This window comes from Coregonus lavaretus, assembly GCF_964263955.1.
Source record: "Coregonus lavaretus genome assembly, chromosome: 1".
Taxonomy (NCBI): domain Eukaryota; kingdom Metazoa; phylum Chordata; class Actinopteri; order Salmoniformes; family Salmonidae; genus Coregonus; species Coregonus lavaretus.
Window position 1 is genome coordinate 39908130 of NC_139988.1, and position 22241 is coordinate 39930370.

The following is a 22241-nucleotide window of genomic DNA, read 5'->3' on the forward strand; positions in this document are numbered from 1 at the left end:
AAAACGTGTGGGCAGAATTGAAAAAGCGTGTGCGAGCAAGGAGGCCTACAAATCTGAGTTAAACCAGCTCTATCAGTAGGAATGGGACAAAGTTCACCCAACTTATTGTGGGAAGCTTGTGGAAGGCTACCCGAAATGTTTGACCCACGTTAAACAATTTAAAGGCAATAATACCAAATACTAATTAAGCGTATGTAAACTTCTGACCCACTGGGAATCTGATGAAATAAATAAATGCTGAAATAAATCACTCTACTATTATTCTGACATTTCACATTCTTAAAATTAAGTGGTGATCTTAACTGACATAAGACAGAGAATTTTTACTAGGATTAAATGTCAGGAATAGTGAAAAACTGATTTTAAATGTATTTGGCTAAGGTATATGTAAACTTCCGACTTCAACTGTAGTTGTGAATTCCATACTGTATATAGATCACTGTTTTGCAGCACACGCCAGGTGATGACTCACAAGGCTCTCTCGTCGTTGTGTGCTTTTAAACAAACACCACCTAACTGGGGACTACCGGTAAGCTTCAAATCGAAAAACGTATCTCCTAACGTATTGCACAAGAGGACTGCAGGTAATTATTTAAAAGCAGTTAAATGTAATCTACGTAACCCCCAAAAGTTATTGTTTAACATGAGAGGGCCATAAACAATAACTAGTAATGCTGCATACTCAAATAAAGGTTAAAATCTCACCTTTCTGGTAAAAATAGTTATAAATGACTGAGGTATAGTCACCTTTGAGGACGCAAGTTCAAGTATACAGTACAGATATATTTAAAATATTAAATATTTTATGATGTATTTCCTATTCAACAAAACTGTATGAATAAGGCTTGAAATGACATATGCTTTCTAAATATAGTATAATCAAATTATAAAATGACTAAGATTTCACCTTCCTTATAACTGTAAAATACATATTTGTATGTTTAGTGTTAGAGAAACGTTGCTTATTTTCAAAAGGTCTCTCTTGATCAAAACGTCTGCCCCGATCGCTGAACGTCTCAAAGAGCTCTAGCTTGGAATCCTGAACTCGCTAGGAAGTCACCTTTCATCTCATTAATATTGTCTGTCTAAAAGTGTTTTTCTTGTTTAAAATCTCGGTAACTATTTTAGATTAATGGCTGTAAATCGATCTCTGAATGTGCTACAGTGATGAAACCACTCTCCTGCTGCACTACGATGTAAGGATTGCAAGCATGTGCTTTGTCAGTGGCTGTGATGTAGGGTTCAGCCAGGATTTGATGGACAGTCGGAAGAGCGAATTAAATGGTAGGAGGGACATCCCAGCCTCAAGTGGTTTCAGATTTCACATCCTACGTCACACAGGCTAAAGAAATATACTACTGTGTCCGTGTGAACCAGGGCTATTGGCCATTTCAATCTATTGTGTCCACAGATCAATTTATAAGCAAAAATGTTGGTTGAAACCAGTACCAGAACCACGCAGGTCCCTTAAACAGGGGACTTTACATCTAAGAGGTTAAAAAGTAGCTACATATATTCAAATGTATTAAATAACTTCAAAATAAATATTACCAAAACGGTATTGACGGTATTGACAAAAACAAACATCCAGTGGCTATTTTCAACTACGCCGGTAAACGGTATACCACCCAAGCCTAAAAGCAGATTTACGCTTGATCTGGCAATATGGTCCTGAGGCTCCGTGTGACGCAACTGCGGAGCCTCCGGAGGCTTGTGAAGGCCAAATCAAGCTCCGTACTGCATCGCTGTGCGCCTCCCAAATGTTTTTCCAACACGGAGGGCTCTGTAATGCAGAATCCGGAATGACCATAAATCGGCTTTAATGCTGACACACACACTTTCCTCTGAACCAGATAAACCAAGAGCGCAAGAAGGGACCATGTACAGTAAGTACACTGGTCAGCTGCTACCCTGCATGCCTCTGTTGAAGCTAAACAGGGTTGTCCTTAGCATGCCAAGGGGAAAGCAAGCCGAAGTGAAAGAGGTGAGAGAAGGGCAAGAAGGATGCATTCCTCCCTCAGGTTCAAGTGAATCTAAACACTCTAGCCTTGTGTACATGGTGGCATCTGTCAGGGCAGACATATGTCATTGTCAATCCTGAAAAGATATGGATGTATTGCTGGACAGAAACACAGACTCCGCTACCCCCATATGATTTCATAATTTGGCCAATTCAGCTCACACAACTGGGATAAAGAGCCCATGGCCATATAACTAATGGAACTTTAGGTGTCATCTATGGCTATGGTTTAAAAATACTGAAGAGGTCATAAAAAGCCCAGATAAGTTGCAAACATTTCCATATGAATTGAGCAGAGGAACAGAGGAAAGAGAATAGTTATTCTCAAAACAATCTTACCAAAGCAAAACTCTGCCTTTGGTCTTTGCTTAGTGGCATCGCTGACCTACGAGGCAAGAGAAGTACAAAAACCACAATGAATGATTGCTCACAGTGAATGTACACTGAGTATATAAAACATTAACAACACCTGCTCTTTTCATGACAGAGTGACCAGATGAATGCTGTGATCCCTTATTGATGTCACTTGTTAAATCCACTTCAAATCAGTGTAGATGAAGGGGAGAAGACAGGTTAAAGAAGTATTAGGTGCCAGGCACACTGGTTTGTGTCAAGAACACTTTCGACACCTTGTAGAGGTCCATGGCCCAACAAATTGAGACTGTTCTGAGGGCAAAGGGTGGGGGGTGCAACTCAATATTAGGAATGTCCTAATGTTTGGTATACTCAGTGTATATTAATATCCCTTTTTCAACAAGCACCTATCGAGACACAGTATAAAATCAATGATGTGCAAATGTATTAGCAAAGCTCTTACCTTGGAGATGTATGTGAGTTTGAGTGAGCCAACACAGTCTGCACCAATGGGCAGGTTCTATACAGGAAAAAGTTGGGTGAAGAACTATTAGATACCATTGAATATTGTATATTGTTATAAACCCTGATGCAAAACATGACCTTATATGCGGGGTGCGCTCATATTATGCATTTGGGGTATTCTAAAGAAGAGACAGTGGGTTGGGGGAAACGTCAAGAAAAAATGAGAACAAGAGTGGATTTAGGCTACTTTGGTCTGTTATTGAGATTCTGATTGAACTTTAAGATTTTCATCTCTATAAAAAGAACATGCGTGAATTATTCACTCTCTGCATAAGGCATGAATGAATTATGTTTTAGCACACTCGCTAAGTCTGTTAAGCTTGTAGGGCACGGGGGGCCAGTATGAAAATGTATGCACTCACTAACTGTAAGTCGCTCTGGATAAGAGTGTCTGCTAAATGACTAAAATGTAAATGTAAATGTAGGGCTGGCACAGTTATCATATAACCGACAATTACGGACAATAACCGTGAACAAAATAAATCATAATAGTCTTAATATTCATAGGGGGGATCCAACTTTATATTCAAGTAGATATCATTTACCCAATAGCAGTATTTAATTTTTACATGAAGTGGGTAAAGTTGGTAAATATTTTACGAGCAGAAAAGCGAGGTCGGGAGGAGAAGCTTCATTTCCAAAAGTTCCAAATACTCAGGCAGGTGTCACCAAAGCGGTTTTTAATTCATTAGGTATGTCGTAGCTATTTTTCAAAGATGCATTACAAGCACAAAACATTTTAACAAAAATGACAATTATGACGATAACTGAGCCATTTGCATGACAATTAATCGTAAAAACATCATGGCTATATACAGGGAGTACCAGTACCGAGACGATGTTCAGGGGTATGAGGTAATTGAGATTGCTACACTATATATACAAAAGTATATGGACACCCCTTCAAATGAGTGGATTCGGCTATTTCAGCCACACCTGTTGCTGACGGTTCTAAGCTGACAAATGGAATTGTTTTAAGGTCATACCATAGATCATTTGGCTATTTGATTTAGAATTTTAGGACCCCTTTAGGCATAAAAATATATATATTTAAAAGTGATTTGATAAAATATTGAATTTGGCCTTTACTACTATAGCATATAGAAACACATTGAATAACACATTCATGAATGGCAAAAAAAAGTATAAAAAAATAAATAAGGAATAAGGTTTTAAGTGTCTGTCCTATATCAAAGAGATAAGAAAGCTCAGGATATTTATTATTATATTAGCAGCTCGTCATGTCTATTTTAATATAGAGGAAAATGTCACTTTCTCTGGTCTTAGGAACAACATCAGGTGGAAGACAGTGTCCCCCCTCTCTGGTCAGTCTCACTGGAGGAAAGGAAGGAGATGGCAGGGATCGTGAGAGGCTGACCCTCTGCTATTCTCTCCCTCCCTCCACTGAGACTAATGCTGTGTTCAAAACAACTGGGAACTCGGACATCTACGGCTTCAGTGCGCACTGCACATCAAGACTGCCTGGTGGGGAGCTGTGCGCACTGTGGTTGTAGACTCCAGCAGCTGGAGTGCCCTCGTTGCCACGGTAACCTCCTGCCCTTAAAGGGGCAGCTGAACATCTGTCTCAGTGATATTTTGGTTAAAAGACTCCGGTCACTCCTCCATCTTTGAATGATGGGGCTTTTGACATTTGGCACTCACTAGGCCTCTCCTCACTAGCCCAATTATTCTTTGATGATACATTTGCCTCTTTTGCTCAGCTACAGGAAAGGTTCAACCTCCCCCAATCCCACTTTTTCCGCTATCTCCAGACTAGGAACTTTGTCAGAGCTAACACACCTGAATTTCCCCATAGGCCTGTGAATACAGCTATAGAGAGCATCCTGGAGCTGAACAAGCTTCCTAGGGGCGCAATTTCAGATGTATATGCAATCATTCATGACTTACAGAACCCTTCTTTGGTGCCTTTAAAGACTCGATGGGAAAAGGATTTGGGGGAGGAACTTGGGGAAGACACCTGGGAATCTGTGCTGCGCAGGGTGCATTCGTCCTCTTTTAGCACTAGACACAGCCTCATTCAATTCAAGGTGGTTCACCGTATCCACTGGTCTGGGGCCAGACTTGGAAGAATATTCTCTGATTTTGATCCTACCTGTGTCAGATGTAAAATTGAACCGGCCACACTGTTGCATATGTTCTGGGGCTGTCATAAACTGTCAGGTTTCTGGGAATTAATATTTAAATGTTTCTCTGATATATATAACACTGTTATAGATCCCTCTCCCCTTACAGCCCTTTTTGGAGTACTGCCCATAAGCACCCCCCTGTCAAGAATCCAGTCGGACACTGTTGCTTATACAACTCTTTTAGCTAGACGGCTAATACTACAGAACTGGAAGATGGCAGCTCCCCCATCTTATAAATATTGGGTGAGAGACGTGTTGTGCTCTCTGAAACTAGAAAAAATTAAATTCAATTCACGTGGGAACCCCAAACTGTTTAATGAGGCTTGGGCTCCATTCCGATCTTACTTTAAACAGTCCATCCTCTGATAGCATTCCTATTAAAACCAAAATAAGTCTGTATTTGACCCCCCTGTGACTTAGGGGTTGGATGAGCATTTCTCTGTGTTTTTTTTTCTGGGGTGGGGGTGGGGGGCATTAAGGTTGATGTGCTTATTGATTGTGACCTGCGGATGCCTTGTTCATCTCGCCCGGGCAGAGACTAAGGTGTGAGCTTGTTTTTCCCAGTTATTTTTATTTTTTTAATTCTGTTCACGCCTACATAAAATTATCAATATTCATTTTTTATTTTAAAGCATTGTAACTTTTTATTTTTGGTCCAGTAGATGATTGGTCTGTGGCCTTGACTGTCTGTGAGTGGTTGCATTTCTCCACCCCATCCCTTAACTGTTTACAGGAACAATGGTGAGGTGTTTGCTCTGTCCCTATACTATAGATTGCCCTTTAACCTTTTGTAGCCTTCTGCCTGGTGTGTGTAACTTGTCTAAAGTATGGTATCTTTAAAGTTATTTTTTTTTTTTTTTTTTAATATGTATTATTTGTATTTTTGTCTAGTTGAGTATATTATTTATATTGCTTTGTCTTGTCTGTGTGTGTGTAAAACTTAATAAACAGAGTTCTCAAAAAAAGACTCCGGTCACAAAAATGTTATACAATTTAGGATTATACCACATCACTTCTTACTAGCAGTGGCGATTTTAGCATGTCAATCTTGGTGGGGCAAACTCCAAAAAAGATTTGTTGATGCATGCCAGCAAAGCCACTACACAACACAATACATTAATTGCACTATAACGGTGACAAACGGTGCCCAAAAACTGTTATGGCCTACATAAAGCTGTCCCAACAGCAAAGCTTTATTTTCAGCACATGGAGTGAATCCTTATCACTGCTACACCTGGATATCAGCAGAGTCTGGCAGTGAAACAGTTCATTCAGCCTCATTTACTGCCTTTTTAAAAAACATAGCTGATATAGCTGACTTGCTTAAACAAATGTGGTTTCTACTGACAATTGAGATGTACAAACTATGGCATAAGGGAACAATGAGAGGATTAAGACAATGAGCGAGCTAAAACGGATATAGTCAATATAACTAAAAAAAAGAAAATGTCCTAAACCTAAAACATGGTGTCCTGATGTGGTTTAAGCATTGTTGTCGACATAGAAAAACACCTAAATTGGATGTTCTATTAAAAAAAGTGTGATTTTGGAAAATAAAAACTGAAAAAACAGGGGGAAATGGAAACCTGGAAAAATAAAACGAAATTTTGGAAAAAATTAAACAGCTTTTATAGGACCCTACTTGTGACAGATTTTACAGCGGTGCCTGAGAGTTTTCCACCACCATCAAAAAAACACCAAATGATAGAATGTATTGTGGAAGAATGGTGTTGCATCCCTCCAATAGAGTTCCAGACACTTTTATAATCTATGGCAAGGCGCATTGAAGCTGTTCTGGCAGCTTGTGGTGGCCCAACGCCCTATTAAGACACTTTATGGAGTTTCCTTTATTTTGGCAGTTAACTGTAATATATATTATTTCAAAATGCACATCCCTACGAGTAACATCCACAATGCTAACAGCTAATGCTAGCCAGCTGTATGTTACCTGAGGGTTATCCATATACCACACCAGGCTGCCCGGCTGGGTGTCCAGAATGAAGTAGCGGCGCAGGAACTTCCCACTGCTCTCGTTTTCCTCGATGTCCAGGAAGCCACAGATCCGGTTCTGCCGATCCACGTAAGGCATCTCCGGGGCCCGACACATTCCCTGGCCCAGGGGCCGGGAGAGAGGAGGGGAAAGGGGTAGATGGAGGAGAGCCTGGAGGGAGGGAAGAGGGGGAAGGTGTAATGAAGCGCTGTAATCCAGTGTTCCCTGGCAAGCCTTGCCAGCCTCTCTGCCACCTGGTACTAGGATCGTGTGACAAACTTCAACCCTGCCTCCTTTATCCCTTTCCATGTAATCAGTTTCCCTATGTCACCCACCCTACCATCCCCCTCTCAATTGTTCTCCTCCCTCCCTTCACATCTGGTAAGCCTCTGCCAGCTACCCAAGCCTTTCTTTCGCCTCCACAAACTCAGAGCTGAGAATTATCTGAGAATTAATTTCATAGAAGGTAACTTGACTGAGAACAGTTTCATTTACAGTACAGACCTGGAACTCAGTCAACATCTCAACAACCAGATACTCTGAGGAGTTGGGGTGAACAATATTTATTAACCCAAAGACTGAGCAGCCAGCCAACCAACTGACTGACATCTCCTGGTGGTTCAAATTAATAATATTGATTTCAGCTCTCCAACTCAAAGACTACTGAAAGATTAAGACATGTAGGTCAATGTAAAACTTGTGTGGGCATAATACTGCACACATTGCTGTAGCGTGGTTAAACTGTCATCTAGGGACACAAATTTCGGTCAATTTTGCTGCTGACTAACTGACCCTCATTAACCAGTCAACAAACGGTTATATTTTTTCCAAACAGTAAAATGACGTGACCAACAGAAAATACTATCAGAGATCTGTATATAATGACGAGATGTTTTCGCCCTAACAATGGGAGTCGTCCCAAGGCGGGAAGGCAGGCGACAAGCTTAGGCCCAAAATAAGCCCATAGAAACGCATTGGACTTATTTTGGACCGATTTTGTCAAGAGTGAAACCTCTCGCTTCACCTCTTCCTCTCTGATACTATGCATGCATGCATACAAGGACCGGACATTTTTCATTAAGGGCTTAATGGAAACATGCAACAATAGCAAGCCTATCGTCTTACAGTCAAAAGGCTATAGCCTATTATTGAACATCAACTCCTGTAATGAAGCAGCTAATAAAACAACATTTTCAAACAAACACTTGCCCAAATGCAATTAGCGGAAAACGCAGTTCTAAAAACTGTGCACCTAATGCGAGTTGCTCCACGTGATAGATGAACATCTCCGTTAGAAACTTAGAAAGAGGGGGAATCTAATAGCAACTATGATGGGTTGCTAGTATGACTAGGATTGTGCTTTTGGCTTCTGGACAACAAAAGAAAGTTGATATGAAAACCAATAGAACAGGAGAGAAATGCTGGTTAACGGCATGAGGAATTCTTTATAAAATAATTGCCTCCACGTTTCTATGGATGGATTTTCGCAAGGCTACTTTGAAGCAAGGTAAGACATGCCTCATTATTTGAAGTAAAGTAAAACATTCAGGTTTCAAACAATTATACTGCCTCAAGCTCACATTGCAAAGTGGTGGGTGACGTGCTGATAGTCAAAGGTAGGCAGGCTATAGCCTATGCATCCGAATGAAGAACCTATAGACCGATAAGCATGACAGGTCAAATGTATTTTCACTGGCTAACTGATTAACGGTTAACCGTTAACATCCCTACTGTCATCATTTCTGATTGAAGGAATTGGCGTGAAACAGACCTTTTTGAGTCCACGATAAAGGATCCTCTTTCTCTCCCTCCCTCTGCTTCAGATAAAGAGTCCGGGACATTATGAGTAGTGTGTGGGAGGATAATGGGGACAAAAGGTCTGCTTGTTGTGCATTGTGTAAAGGGGTGACGTCAGGGCTAGCCCCCGCATCCACTGGAGTCATTCCATAGACACACACACATGCACACGCACAGACGCTTGACGAAACACCCTGTCAGGGCTGATCCTAAACATTGACTTTAAAAAGAGTGTATGAAAGTGAGGTTCAGACTAGCCCGAGATGTTTCTTGGTCAACAGTGACTGGTGCATGTGTGCGTGTGTGCATACGCACAAGAGTCCCGTACAATCCTCATGGGGAGATTTCAATAGTGCTGCAACATGTAGGCCTCTAACTCCAATTGAAACTGACTGTGTCAGGCATCATAAAGAGTGGGTGGAAATACAATTCAGCAATTCATATTCTGACTATCTCTGAAACTCACTTAGACAATACTTTTCATGATACAGTGGTAGCAATACAAGGTTATAACATTTACAGAAAATACTGAAATGCCAGTGGTGGAGGTGTTTCTGTTTATATTCAGAACCACATTACTGTAAAGATTAGAGAGGATCTCATGTTAAATACTGTTGAAGTAATATGGCTACAGGTTCATCTGCCTCACCTAAAGCCCATTCTTGTGGGAAGCTGCTATAGAACACCAAGTGCTAACAGTCAGTATCTGGATAACATGTGTGAAATGCTTGATAATGTATGTGATATCAACAGAGGTATATTTTCTGGGTGATTTAAATATTGACTGGCTTTCATCAAGCTACCCACTCAAGAAAAAGCTTCAAAATGTAACCAATGCCTGCAACCTGGTTCAGGTTATCAGTCAACCTACCAGGGTAGTTACAAACAGCACATGAATGAAATCATTAACATGTATTGATCACAGCTTTACTAATGCTGCAGAAATGTGCTTGAAAGCAGTATCCAGATCCATCAGATGCAGTGATCACAATATTGTAGCCATACAGTGGGGGAAAAAAGTATTTAGTCAGCCACCAATTGTGCAAGTTCTCCCACTTAAAAAGATGAGAGAGGCCTGTAATTTTCAGCATAGGTACACGTCAACTATGACAGACAAAATGAGAAAAAAATTTCCAGAAAATCACATTGTAGGATTTTCAAATTATGGTGGAAAATAAGTATTTGGTCAATAACAAAAGTTTCTCAATACTTTGTTATATACCCTTTGTTTGCAATGACACAGGTCAAACGTTTTCTGTAAGTCTTCACAAGGTTTTCACACTGTTGCTGGTATTTTGGCCCATTCCTCCATGCAGATCTCCTCTAGAGCAGTGATGTTTTGGGGCTGTCGCTGGGCAACACGGACTTTCAACTCCCTCCAAAGATTTTCTATGGGGTTGAGATCTGGAGACTGGCTAGGCCACTCCAGGACCTTGAAATGCTTCTTACGAAGCCACTCCTTCGTTGCCCGGGCGGTGTGTTTGGGATCATTGACATGCTGAAAGACCCAGCCACGTTTCATCTTCAATGCCCTTGCAGATGGAAGGAGGTTTTCACTCAAAATCTCACGATACATGGCCCCATTCATTCTTTCCTTTAGACGGATCAGTCGTCCTGGTCCCTTTGCAGAAAAACAGCCCCAAAGCTTGATGTTTCCACCCCCATGCTTCACAGTAGGTATGGTGTTCTTTGGATGCAACTCAGCATTCTTTGTCCTCCAAACACGACGAGTTTAGTTTTTACCAAAAAGTTATATTTTGGTTTCATCTGACCATATGACATTCTCCCAATCCTCTTCTGGATCATCCAAATGCACTCTAGCAAACTTCAGATGGGCCTGGACATGTACTGGCTTAAGCAGGGGGACACGTCTGGCACTGCAGGATTTGAGTCCCTGGCGGCGTAGTGTGTTACTGATGGTAGGCTTTGTTACTTTGGTCCCAGCTCTCTGCAGGTCATTCACTAGGTCCCCCCGTGTGGTTCTGGAATTTTTGCTCACCGTTCTTGTGATCATTTTGACCCCACGGGGTGAGATCTTGCGTGGAGCCCCAGATCGAGGGAGATTATCAGTGGTCTTGTATGTCTTCCATTTCCTAATAATTGCACCCACAGTTGATTTCTTCAAACCAAGCTGCTTACCTATTGCAGATTCAGTCTTCCCAGCCTGGTGTAGGTCTACAATTTTGTTTCTGGTGTCCTTTGACAGCTCTTTGGTCTTGGCCATAGTGGAGTTTGGAGTGTGACTGTTTGAGGTTGTGGACAGGTGTCTTTTATACTGATAACAAGTTCAAACAGGTGCCATTAATACAGGTAACGAGTGGAGGACAGAGGAGCCTCTTAAAGAAGAAGTTACAGGTCTGTGAGAGCCAGAAATCTTGCTTGTTTGTAGGTGACCAAATACTTATTTTCCACCATAATTTGCAAATAAATTCATAAAAAATCCTACAATGGGATTTTCTGGAGAAAAAAATTCTCAATTTGTCTGTCATAGTTGATGTGTACCTACGATGAAAATTACAGGCCTCTCTCATTTTTTTAAGTCGGAGAACTTGCACAATTGGTGTCTGACTAAATACTTTTTTCCCCCACTGTATCTAGGAAAACCAAAGATCCAAAGGCTGGGCCTATAGTGTATAAGAGGTCATTCAATACGTTTTGTAGTGATTCCTATGTTGTTGATGTAAATAATATTTGTTGGTCCGTGGTGTGTAATGAGGAGCAAACAGATGTTGCACTTGACACATTTATGAAATTGCTTATCCCAGTTACTAATAAGCATGCACCCATTAAGAAAATGACTGTAAAAACGGTTAAATCCCTGTGGGTGATGAGGAATTGAAAAATTGTATGGTTGAAAGGGATGAGGCAAAAGGAATGGCAAATAAGTCTGGCTGCACAACCGAGTGGCAAACGTACTGCAAATTCAGAAATCAATGTGACTAAACTGAATAAAAATAAGAAACTACACTATGAAACAAAGATAAATAACAAAGAATGATAGTAAAAAGCTTTGGAGCACATTCAATGACATTTTGGGGGAAAAAGGCAAACTCAAATCCATCATTCATTGAATCAGATGGCTCACTCATCACAAAACCGACTGATATTGCCAACCACTTTAATGATTTTTTTCATTGGCAAGATTCGAAAACTTAGGCATGACATGCCAGCAACAAACGCTGACACTACACATCCAACTATATTTGACCAAATTATGAAAGACAAGAATTGTAATTTTGAATTCCATAAAGTGAGTGTGGAAGAGGTGAATTTTTTTGTTGTTGTCTATCAACAATGACAAGCCACTGGGGTCTGACAACTTGGATGGACCGATATTGTCACTCCTATTTACCACATCTTCAATTTAAGCCTACTAGAAAGTGTGTGCCCTCAGGCCTGGAGGGAAGCAAAAGTCATATAGCTATCTAAGAATAGTAAAGCCCCCTTTACTGGCTCAAATAGCTGACCAATCAGTCTGTTACTAACCCTTAGTAAAGTTTTGGAAAACATTGTGTTTAACCAGATACAATGCTATTTTACAGTAAACAAATTGACAAGACTTGCAGCACTCTTATAGGGAAGGACATTCAACAAGCACAGCACTTACACAAATGACTGATGATTGGTTGAGAGAAATTAATGATACAAAGATAGTGGGGGATGTTCTGTTAGACTTCAGTATGGCTTTTGACATTATCGATCATAGTCTGCTGCTGGAAAAATGTACACTACCAGTCAAAAAGTTTGGACACACCTACTCATTCAAGGGTTTTTCTTTATTTGTAAAAAAAAATTTACATTGTTGAATAATAGTGAAGACATCACTATGGAAAAACACATTTGGAATCATGTAGTAACCAAAAAAGTGTTAAACAAATCCAAATATATTTTATACTTGAGATTCTTCAAATAGCCACCCTTTGCCTTGAAGACAGCTTTGCACACTATTGGCATTCTCTCAACCAGCTTCATGAGATAGTCACCTGGAATGCATTTCAATTAACAGGTGTGCCTTCTTAAAAGTTAATTTGTGGAATTATGGACATTAGACCGGTGAAAGTGTGTCCTTTGGTCTGGAGTCCAAATTGGATATTTTTGGTTCCAAACGCTGTGTCTTTGTGAGACGCGGTGTGGGTGAACGGATTATCTCCCCATGTGTAGTTCCCACCGTAAAGCGAGGAGGAGTTATGGTGTGGGGGTGCTTTGCTGGTGACACTGTATGTGATGTATTTAGAATTCAAGGCACACTTAACCAGCATGGCTACCACAGCATTCTGCAGCGATATGCCATCCGATCTGATTTGGGCTTAGTGGGACTATCATTTATTTTTCAACAGGACAATGACCCAACACACCTCCAGCCTGTGTAAGGGCTATTTTACCAAGAAGGAGAGTGATGGAGTGCATCAGATGACCTGGCCTCCACAATCCCCCGACCTCAACCCAATTGAGATGGTCTGGGATGAGTCGGACAGCAGAGTGAAGGAAAAGCGGCCAACAAGTGCTCAGCATATGTGGGAACTCCTTCAAGACTGTTGGAAAAGCATTCCAGGTGAAGCTGGTTGAGAGTGTGCAAAGCTGTCATAAAGGCAAAGGGTGGCTATTTGAAGAATCTCAAATATAAAAATATATTTAGACTTGTTTAACAATTTTTGGTTACTACATTTTATTTATTTTACCTTTATTTAACTAGGCAAGTCAGTTAAGAACAAATTCTTATTCTTACAATGACGGCCTACACCGGCCAAACCCGGACGATGCTGGGCCAATTGTGCGTCACCCTATGGGATTCCCAATCACGGCCGGTTGTGATACAGCCTGGAATCGAACCAGGGGGTTGTCAAGTTAAGACAAAACTAGAGCCTGCAGATCTTGCTTTTTGGAGTATGGTGTCAAAAAAGCAGAGCATCTCTTTATTACGGACAGACCTCTCCCCATCATTAAAACCACTGAATCTATATGTTTTGACCATGACAGTTTACAATCTAAGGTAACGCCAAGTAATTTAGTCTCCTCAACTTGTTCAACAGCCACACCACTCATTACCAGATTCAGCTGAGGTCTAGAACTTAGGGAATGATTTGTACCAAATACAATGCCCTTAGTTTTAGAGATGTTCAGGACCAGTTTATTACTGGCCACCCACTCCAAAACAGACTGCAACTCTTTGTTAAGGGTTTCAGTGACTTCATTAGCTGTGGTTGCTGATGCGTATATGGTTGAATCATCAGCATACATGGACACACATCCTTTGTTTAATGCAAGTAGCAAGTAATTGGTAAAAATAGAAAGAGGGGGCCTCCCGAGTGGCGCAGCGGTCTAAGGCACTGCCTTGCAGTGCTTGAGGCGTCGCTATTCGATCCCGGGCTGTGTTGCAGACGGCCGCAACTGGGAGACCCATTAGGCGGCGGACAATTGGCCCAGCGTCGTCCGGGTTTGGGGAGGGTTTGGCCGGTCGGGATGTCCTTGTCCCATCGCGTTCTAGCGATTCCTGTGGCAGGCCGGGCGCATGCACGCTGACACGGTCGCCAGTTGTACAGTGTTTCCTCCGACACATTGGTGTGGCTGGCTTCCGGGTAAAGCGAGCAGTGTGTCAAGAAGCATTGCGGCTTGGCAGGGTCGTGTTTCCGAGGACGCATGGCTCTCGACCTTCGCCTCTCCCGAATCCGTACGGGAGTTGCAGCGATGGGACTGTAACTACCAATTGGATATCACGAAATTGGGGAGGAAAATTTGCCTTTTTTTATGTACAAATAAATAAATAAAATCCACCAATTGGAAAGAGTAGAGGGCCTAGAGAGCTGCCCTGCGTTACACCACACTTTACATGTTTGACATTAGAGAAGCTTCCATTTAAGCAAACCATTTGAGTTAGATATTAGATAGATAGCCCTGAATCCACGATATGGCATAGGTTGAAAAGCCATAGCACAAGTTTTTTCTGCACTGAAATCTAACAGTACAGCTCCCACAATTATCAATTTATTTTAACCAATCAACTGTCATTTGTGTCAGTGCAGTACATGTTGAGTGTCCTTCTCTATAAGCATGCTGAAAGTCTGTTGTTAATTTGTTTACAGAGAAATAGCATTGTATTTGGTCAAACACAATTATTTTTCAACAGTTTGCTAAGAGCTGGCAACAAGCTTATAGGTCTGCTGTTAGAACCAGTAAAGGCCGCTTTACCACTTTTGGGTAGCGGAATTACTTTGGCTTCCCTCCAGGCCTGAGGACAAATACTTTCCTCTAGGCTCAGATTAAAGATATGACAGATAGGAATGGCTATAGAGTCAGCTACCATCCTCAGCAGCTTTCCATCTAAGTTGTCAATGCCAGGAGGTTTGCCATTATTGATTGATAACTTTAATGGAAGCATCTCCAACATATTCAGGAATTCCCCAGGCTTTGAGTAAAGCCAGTGTGTCTATGTATGCAGATGACTCAACACTATACACGTCAGCTACTACAGCGACTGAAATGATTGCAACACTTAAAGAGCTGCAGTTAGTTTCAGAATGGGTGGCAAGGAATAAGTTAATTCTAAATATTTCAAAAACTAAAAGCATTGTATTTGGGACAAATCATTCACTAAAGCCTAAACCTCAACTAAACCTTGTAATAAATAATGTGGAAATTGAGCAAGTTGAGGTGACTAAACTGCTTGGAGTAACCCTGGATGGTAAACTCATGGTCAAAACATATTGACACAACAGTAGCTAAGATGGGGAGTAGTCTGTCCATAATAAAGCACTGTCTACCTTCTTAACAGCACTATCAACAAGGCAGGTCCTACAGGCTCTAGTTTTGTCGCACCTAGACTACTGTTCAGTCGTGTGGTCAGGTGCAATTGGCTCAGAACAGGGCAACACGGCTGGCCCTTGGATGTACACAGAGAGCAAACATTAATAATATGCATGTCAATCTCTCCTGGCTCAAAGTGGAGGAGAGATTGACTTCATCACTGCTTGTATTTGTGAGAGGTATTGACATGTTGATAGCACCGAGCTGTCTGTTTAAGGGACTAGCACACAGCTCAGACACCCATGCATACACCACAAGACATGCCACCAGAGGTCTCTTCACAGTCCCCAAGTCCAGAACAGACTATGGGAGGCGCACAGTACTACATAGAGCCATGACTACATGGAACTCTATTCCACATCAGGTAACTGATGCAAGCAGTAGAATCAGATTTTAAAAACAGATAAAAATACACCTTATGGAACAGCGGGGACTGTGAAGCAACACAAACATAGGCACAGACACATGCATACACATTACATACGCACTATACACACACACGTACACATGGATTTTGTGTTGTAGATATGTGCTAGTGGAGTACGGGCCTGACGGCAAACACTTTGTGTTTTGTGAAATCTGTTATGAATGTATTGTAATGTTTTTAAAATTGTATAACTGCCTTAATTTTGCCGGACCCCAGGAAGAGTAGGCAGCAGCTAATGGGGATCCATAATAAAATACAAATACAAATGACAAGCAACATCCTCTGTTTTGTGCAGAAGAACAGGGGTTTTCGATGTGTGAGGGGAGAGTGCTCAAAAACAGACGGAAGAGGGCAAGCGATAGACTGCAGAGCCACCAGGTTAGAAAGGTCAAACAAGAGAAGGTCAGAGGGGGGAGTGAAGCGGACCATAGACTCTGGGCTTGGTCCTAACTCAAACATCAGCGTCCACATTCATTCTTCGTATGTGAGAGAACGCTTTGTCCACCACTGGAAACCAAGCGGCATGGCAATAAAATAGCACAAAAGTAGAGGGGAAGGGAGGGAGGGAGAAAGTTTAAAAGATAATTGGGGAAGTGAGAGACAGGAGAATTATGGAAACAGTAAGAGTGAGGTGGGGGGAGGGCTTGTGGAACAATGGCTACCTACTGTGTCATTGTGAGTAATATCCAAATTATAAAATATATTTTGCCTCTTTCCTTCACCATAAGTTTCTACCTTACTGCATTCAGCTCTGGTATGCTTCTTTCAGATCATAGCGAAGTCAGTCACAAATTAAATGAGCCATGGGGTGAAGAGGAGTGTTTTTTGGGGGCTAGGCACCTGCTGCAGAGCAATCAAATGTATTTTATAAAGCCATTTTTACATTAGCAGTTGTCACAAAGTGCTTTACCCAGCCTAAAACGCCAAAGAGCAAGCAATGCAGAGGCAGAAGCACAGCGGCCAGAAAAAAAGGTAGGTCACAGGGATGCCAAGTCAATCGCCTCAGTCCACCCATCAAACATTGTTAAAACTATAGCTGGACGGTCTCAAAATACACTAGAACAGCATTGCACTGCCATAACGCATATGAATATGAATTGCTGAGCGCTAATGTGACAAGACAGAGTCAGTCGCATGTGTTGTGTGGTGTTTTGGCAATTACCATCTGCAAAATCTGTGGCTTGCTCACTCCACTGTGTTAATTCAATTTACAGGTAAATTGAATTCTGTTTGCAGGCTAGCTTTTGTCCATTTTACATTTTTGAGAGAGACCTTGTAATGCCTCACAAAAGGCCTGGGCTTGAACAACGCACTAAAACACGGTTGAGGCAAGAGTGGCACAGAACCCCCTTCTATATTGATCCTAATAGAGAGAACGGACACAATTGGATGATGTGGTCCATCATATAGGCAGTATTTGATGCAAGAAAATACTGTATGATGCAATAGTAGGTTACATTACATGCCTAACAGGTTGGATAGTGTTAGTGAGAATATTGCCTTTGTTGTTATTTTATAGTGAAATCAACTAAAGTTCTCTATACAATTATTTCATGCTAGGCAACACAACACAAAACAAGTGTAATAGGATATGAAAGCCCTCCTAGCAAAGCTTGAGATTAAACCCAGTGTAGTGTGTCTATTCAACACTGATTAACCACAATAATAGTCTGACCTAGCAGCAACCAGAAGCATAACGACTACATGACACGACTTGTGAAAAACCTCAAGAGGTTGCACAAAGCCACACCATAATGCAACAACAGTGACAGGTTGTGCAATCACCACTATTTTTGACCATGGTATTATGACTATGGTTTACTGCACTTCCTGACCAAATCACTGCTCACCATAAACTAGAGATGCAGCTGTCAAGTAGCGAGATCAAAGAGATTAGAGTAAAGAAGCACATTTCAGAGTTGGCAGTAGACCCTATGGAAAACAATGTTTGTAACATAGGTCTTTGTCTGACTGTGGATGATAGTAGTTATCAATAAGACAGAGGGAGTGTGCATCCAAAATGGCACCCAATGCCCTATAGGCTAGTAGTGCAAAGTAGTGAATGAATCTGGACGAACAAGTCAGGCAAACTTTGGACCTGAGGGCAGGACTGGCCTGAATGACTTGACCCTTTGAACGGGCTGGACGAACCCATGACTGTAGTTAGATATGTATTGACTTATCTTAATTACAAATCTAAAAAGAAAAGTTTGGAAACCATGGTAAATTCAATGACCTATTTTAGCAGATCCAATCTACAAAAGTTACTTATGTTCAATGGTAATTTTTGGTATTGGTATTTTTATTTTATTTTTTAAGTGTACATGTCATCATGAGCTAATTTAGTACAACTGTCTTAGATAGTTAGGTAGATAGCTAATTAGCCCCATCTTAACTTTAAATATAGCAACTGTGTAAAGTAATAGTTAGCTTGGAGGCCCATAGTAAATAAAAATGACGGGGCTGCAGTAACTTTAGTTTTGCTGAACAAACGTTAGTTATAACGAATTGCAGATTGTGGCTTTTAATTACGTTAGGAAATAGTTAGAAGGCTAGCGCTAACTTCACAGCTATTAACAACATATCACTTGTAGTAGCTATCAGTTCTAGTTAGCTAGCGAACGCGTTATCTAGCTAACTACAACCAGCCAAGTTAGTCGGGATATAGCTAACTAGTTAAGCAAATAATGCAGCGGATTGACTTTTTTTCTCAGTCGCTACAGTAGCTAGTTATTGTTAACCTGGCTCAGAATGAGCTCTTCTGACATCTAGATAACGTTAGCTCGAAAGCATAACGTTAGCTAACAACACATGGCACGTTCAAAACGCACTTCAAATACTAGCCAGCTTCACGTCGAAGCTCTTACTATAACTAGGTAACTAGCTAGCTACCAATACGTCAATCTCAAATAAACTTTTTATTGGTATTTGGCAGCTTGCAACTTACACAAGTTGTCTTCACGCAGGAGAGCTTGATTCAGCCTAGCCCATTTCCTCGTCCTGTGTTGGGGCAAACAGATGGCAGTTAGCCTATGCTAACTATGTCAAACAACGATTGTATGCTCCATCTAGCGGCCGACAGAAGAACTGCGTATTAATTTTTTTGCAAAGCGAAAGGATATTGGTCAAATAAATCTCCTGCACCGTTCCCCGCACCGTTCCCCGCTATTACGCTCATGGCTCCTTTGACAAACTTGCGGGATCTTATTGCTATCACAGCAACTACAGACACTAGTAGTGTACTCTCATATGATGTCGTATACAACACAGGCACAGCACACATTGGCCTATCACATGTTGTAGTCTACAGCAGCTAGGCCCAGTATTCTCAAATTAATGATCAAACATACCTCCAACAATTTAACAATCTAACAAACATTATTTCAACAATTCAACTAATTGGCATATCTAATGTAAATGGCAGAAAGCAAATACAAGGAGAAATGTCTCCCACTGCTGTGCTTTTCAGTTGACCCTAGGCCGATGCATAGGGTCATACTACAATTTACCAGGATAATGGGTCTCTGCAGTTTAGTTGAACTCGGCCATGTCCATAGCAACGATGTACATACAGTGCCTTCAGAAAGTATTCACACCCCTTGACTTTTTCCACATTTTGTTGTGTTACAAAGTGGGATTAAAATGGATTTAATTGTCGTTTTTTTTGTCAATGAGCTACACAAAATACTCTGTAATGTCGAAGTGGAAGAAGAATTCTAACATTTGTTTAACAAAATTGTATTGAAACATAAAACACTAATATATCTTGATTAGAGTCAATACTTCTAAGAATCACCTTAGGCAGCGATTACAGCTGTGAGTCTCCTGGATTGTGCCACATTTATCCATTATTTTTTTCAAGAATCTTCAAGCTCTGTCAAAATGGTTGTTGGTCATTCCTAGACAACCATTTTCAGGTGATGCCATTGATGTCATTGATTTTCAAGCATATTTAAGTCAAAACTGTAACTCAGCCACTCAGGAACATTCACTATCTTCTTGGTAAGCAACTGAAGTGAAAATTTGGCCTTGTGTTTTTAGGTTATTGTCCTGCTGAAAGGTGAATTCATCTCCCGGTGTCTGGTGGAAAGCAGAATGAACCAGGTTTTCCTCTAGGATTTTGCCTGTGCTTAGCTCCATTCCGTTTCTTTATTATCCTGAAAATCTCCACAGTCCTTAACGATTACAAGCATACCCACACACGATGCAGCCACCACTATGCTTGAAAACATGTAGAGTGGTACTAAGTAATGTGTTGTATTGGATTTGTCCCATACATAAAACTTTGTATTCAGAACAAAATGTTAATTGCTTAGTCAAATTTTGTGCAGTATTACTTTAGTGCCTTGTTGCAAAAAGGATGCATGTTTGGGAATATTTGTATTCTGTTTTATTCTGTATTCATTCTTTTCACTTTGTCATTTAGGTTAGTATTGTGGAGTAACTACAATGTTGTTGATACGTCCTCAGTTTTCTCCTATCACAGCCATTCAACTCAGCAACTGTTTTAAAGTCACCATTGGCCTAATGGTGAAATCCCTGAGCGGTTTCCTTCCTCTCTGGCAACTGAGATAGCAAGGACGCCTGTATCTTTGTAGTGACTGGGTGTATTGATACTCCATCCAAAGTGTAATTAATAACTTCACCATGCTCAAAGGAATATTCAATGTCTGCTTAAAAAAAAAAATGTATACATATATATATATATATAAATATACACTACTGTTCAAAAGTTTGGGGTCACTTACAAATTTCCTTGTTTTCGAAAGAAAAGCAATTTTTTTGTCAATTAAAATAACATCAAATTGATCAGAAATACAGTGTAGACATTGTTAATGTTGTATATGGCTATTGTAGCTGGAAACTGCTGATTTTTTATGGAATATCTACATAGGCGTACAGAGGCCCATTATCAGCAACCATCAGTCCTGTGTTTCAATGGCACGTTGTGTTTGCTAATCCAAGTTTATCATTTAAAAGGCTAATTGATCATTAGAAAACCCTTTTGCAATTATGTTAGCACAGCTGAAAACTGTTGTGCTGATTAAAGAAGCAATAAAACTGGCCTTCTTGAGACTAGTTGAGTATCTGGAGCATCAGCAATTGTTGGTTCGATTACAGGCTCAAAATGGCCAGAAACAAATAACGTTCTTCTGAAACTCGTCAGTCTATTCTTGTTCTGAGAAATGAAGGCTATTCCATGCGAGAAATTGCCAAAAAACTGAAGATCTCGTACAACGCTGTGTACTACTCCCTTCACAGAACAGCGCAAACTGGCTCTAACCAAAGAGGAGTGGGAGGCCCCGGTGCACAACTGAGCAAGAGGACAAATACATTAGAGTGTCTAGTTTGAGAAACAGACGCCTCACAGGTCCTCAACTGGCAGCTTCATTAAATAGTACCCGCAAAACACCAGTCTCAATGTCAACAGTGAAGAGGCGACTCCGGGATGCTGACCTTCTAGGCAGAGTTGCAAAGAAAAAGTCATATCTCAGACTGGCCAATAAAAAGAAAAGATTAAGATGGGCTGTCTGAGATATGGCTTTTTCTTTGCAACTCTGCCTAGAAGGTCAGCATCCCGGAGTCGCCTCTTCACTGTTGATGTTGAGACTGGTGTTTTGCGGGTACTATTTAATGAAGCTGCCATTTGAGGACCTGTGAGGCGTCTGTTTCTCAAACTAGACACTCTAATGTATTTCTGGCCATTTTGAGCCTGTAATCGAACCAACAATTACTGATGCTCCAAATACTCAACTAGTCTCAAGAAGGCCAGTTTTATTGCTTCTTTAATCAGCACAACAGTTTTCAGCTGTGCTAACATAATTGCAAAAGGGTTTTCTAATGATCAATTAGCCTTTTAAAATGATAAACTTGGATTAGCAAACACAACATGCCATTGGAACACAGGACTGACGGTTGCTGATAATGGGCCTCTGTATGCCTATTTAACCAGGTAAGCCAGTTGAGAACAAGTTCTCATTTACAACTGCGACCTGGCCAAGATAAAGCAAAGCAGTGCGATAAAAACAACAACACAGAGTTACATATGGGGGTAAAAAAACATAAAGTCAAAAAAATACAACAGAAAATATATATACAGTGTGTGCAAATGTAGCAAGTTATGGAGGTAAGGCAATAAATAGGCTATAGTGCAAAATAATTACAATTAGTATTAACACT

At 40.8% G+C, this 22241-nt stretch overlaps 1 protein-coding gene across 4 annotated transcripts in view; it reads right to left on the reverse strand.

Moving 5' to 3' along the window:
• The window catches only part of LOC311127871 (pleckstrin homology domain-containing family A member 1-like), a 34815-nt gene extending 15739 nt beyond the window's left edge, over positions 1-19076 (reverse strand). For 3 of the 4 annotated variants that reach the window (XM_084159768.1, XM_084159770.1, XM_084159771.1), the window contains exons 1-4: positions 19009-19076; positions 6995-7207; positions 2838-2894; positions 2360-2405 (exon numbers count right to left, since the gene is read on the reverse strand). In XM_084159768.1, the coding sequence (XP_084015894.1) occupies positions 2360-2405; positions 2838-2894; positions 6995-7153 (262 nt within the window). In that variant the 5' untranslated portion in view covers positions 7154-7207; positions 19009-19076. Of the gene's footprint in view, positions 1-2359; positions 2406-2837; positions 2895-6994; positions 7208-8807; positions 8870-19008 lie in introns of those variants that run through there. The other variant, XM_084159769.1, reaches the window with a different exon arrangement.
• Positions 19077-22241: the final 3165 nt, after the last annotated feature.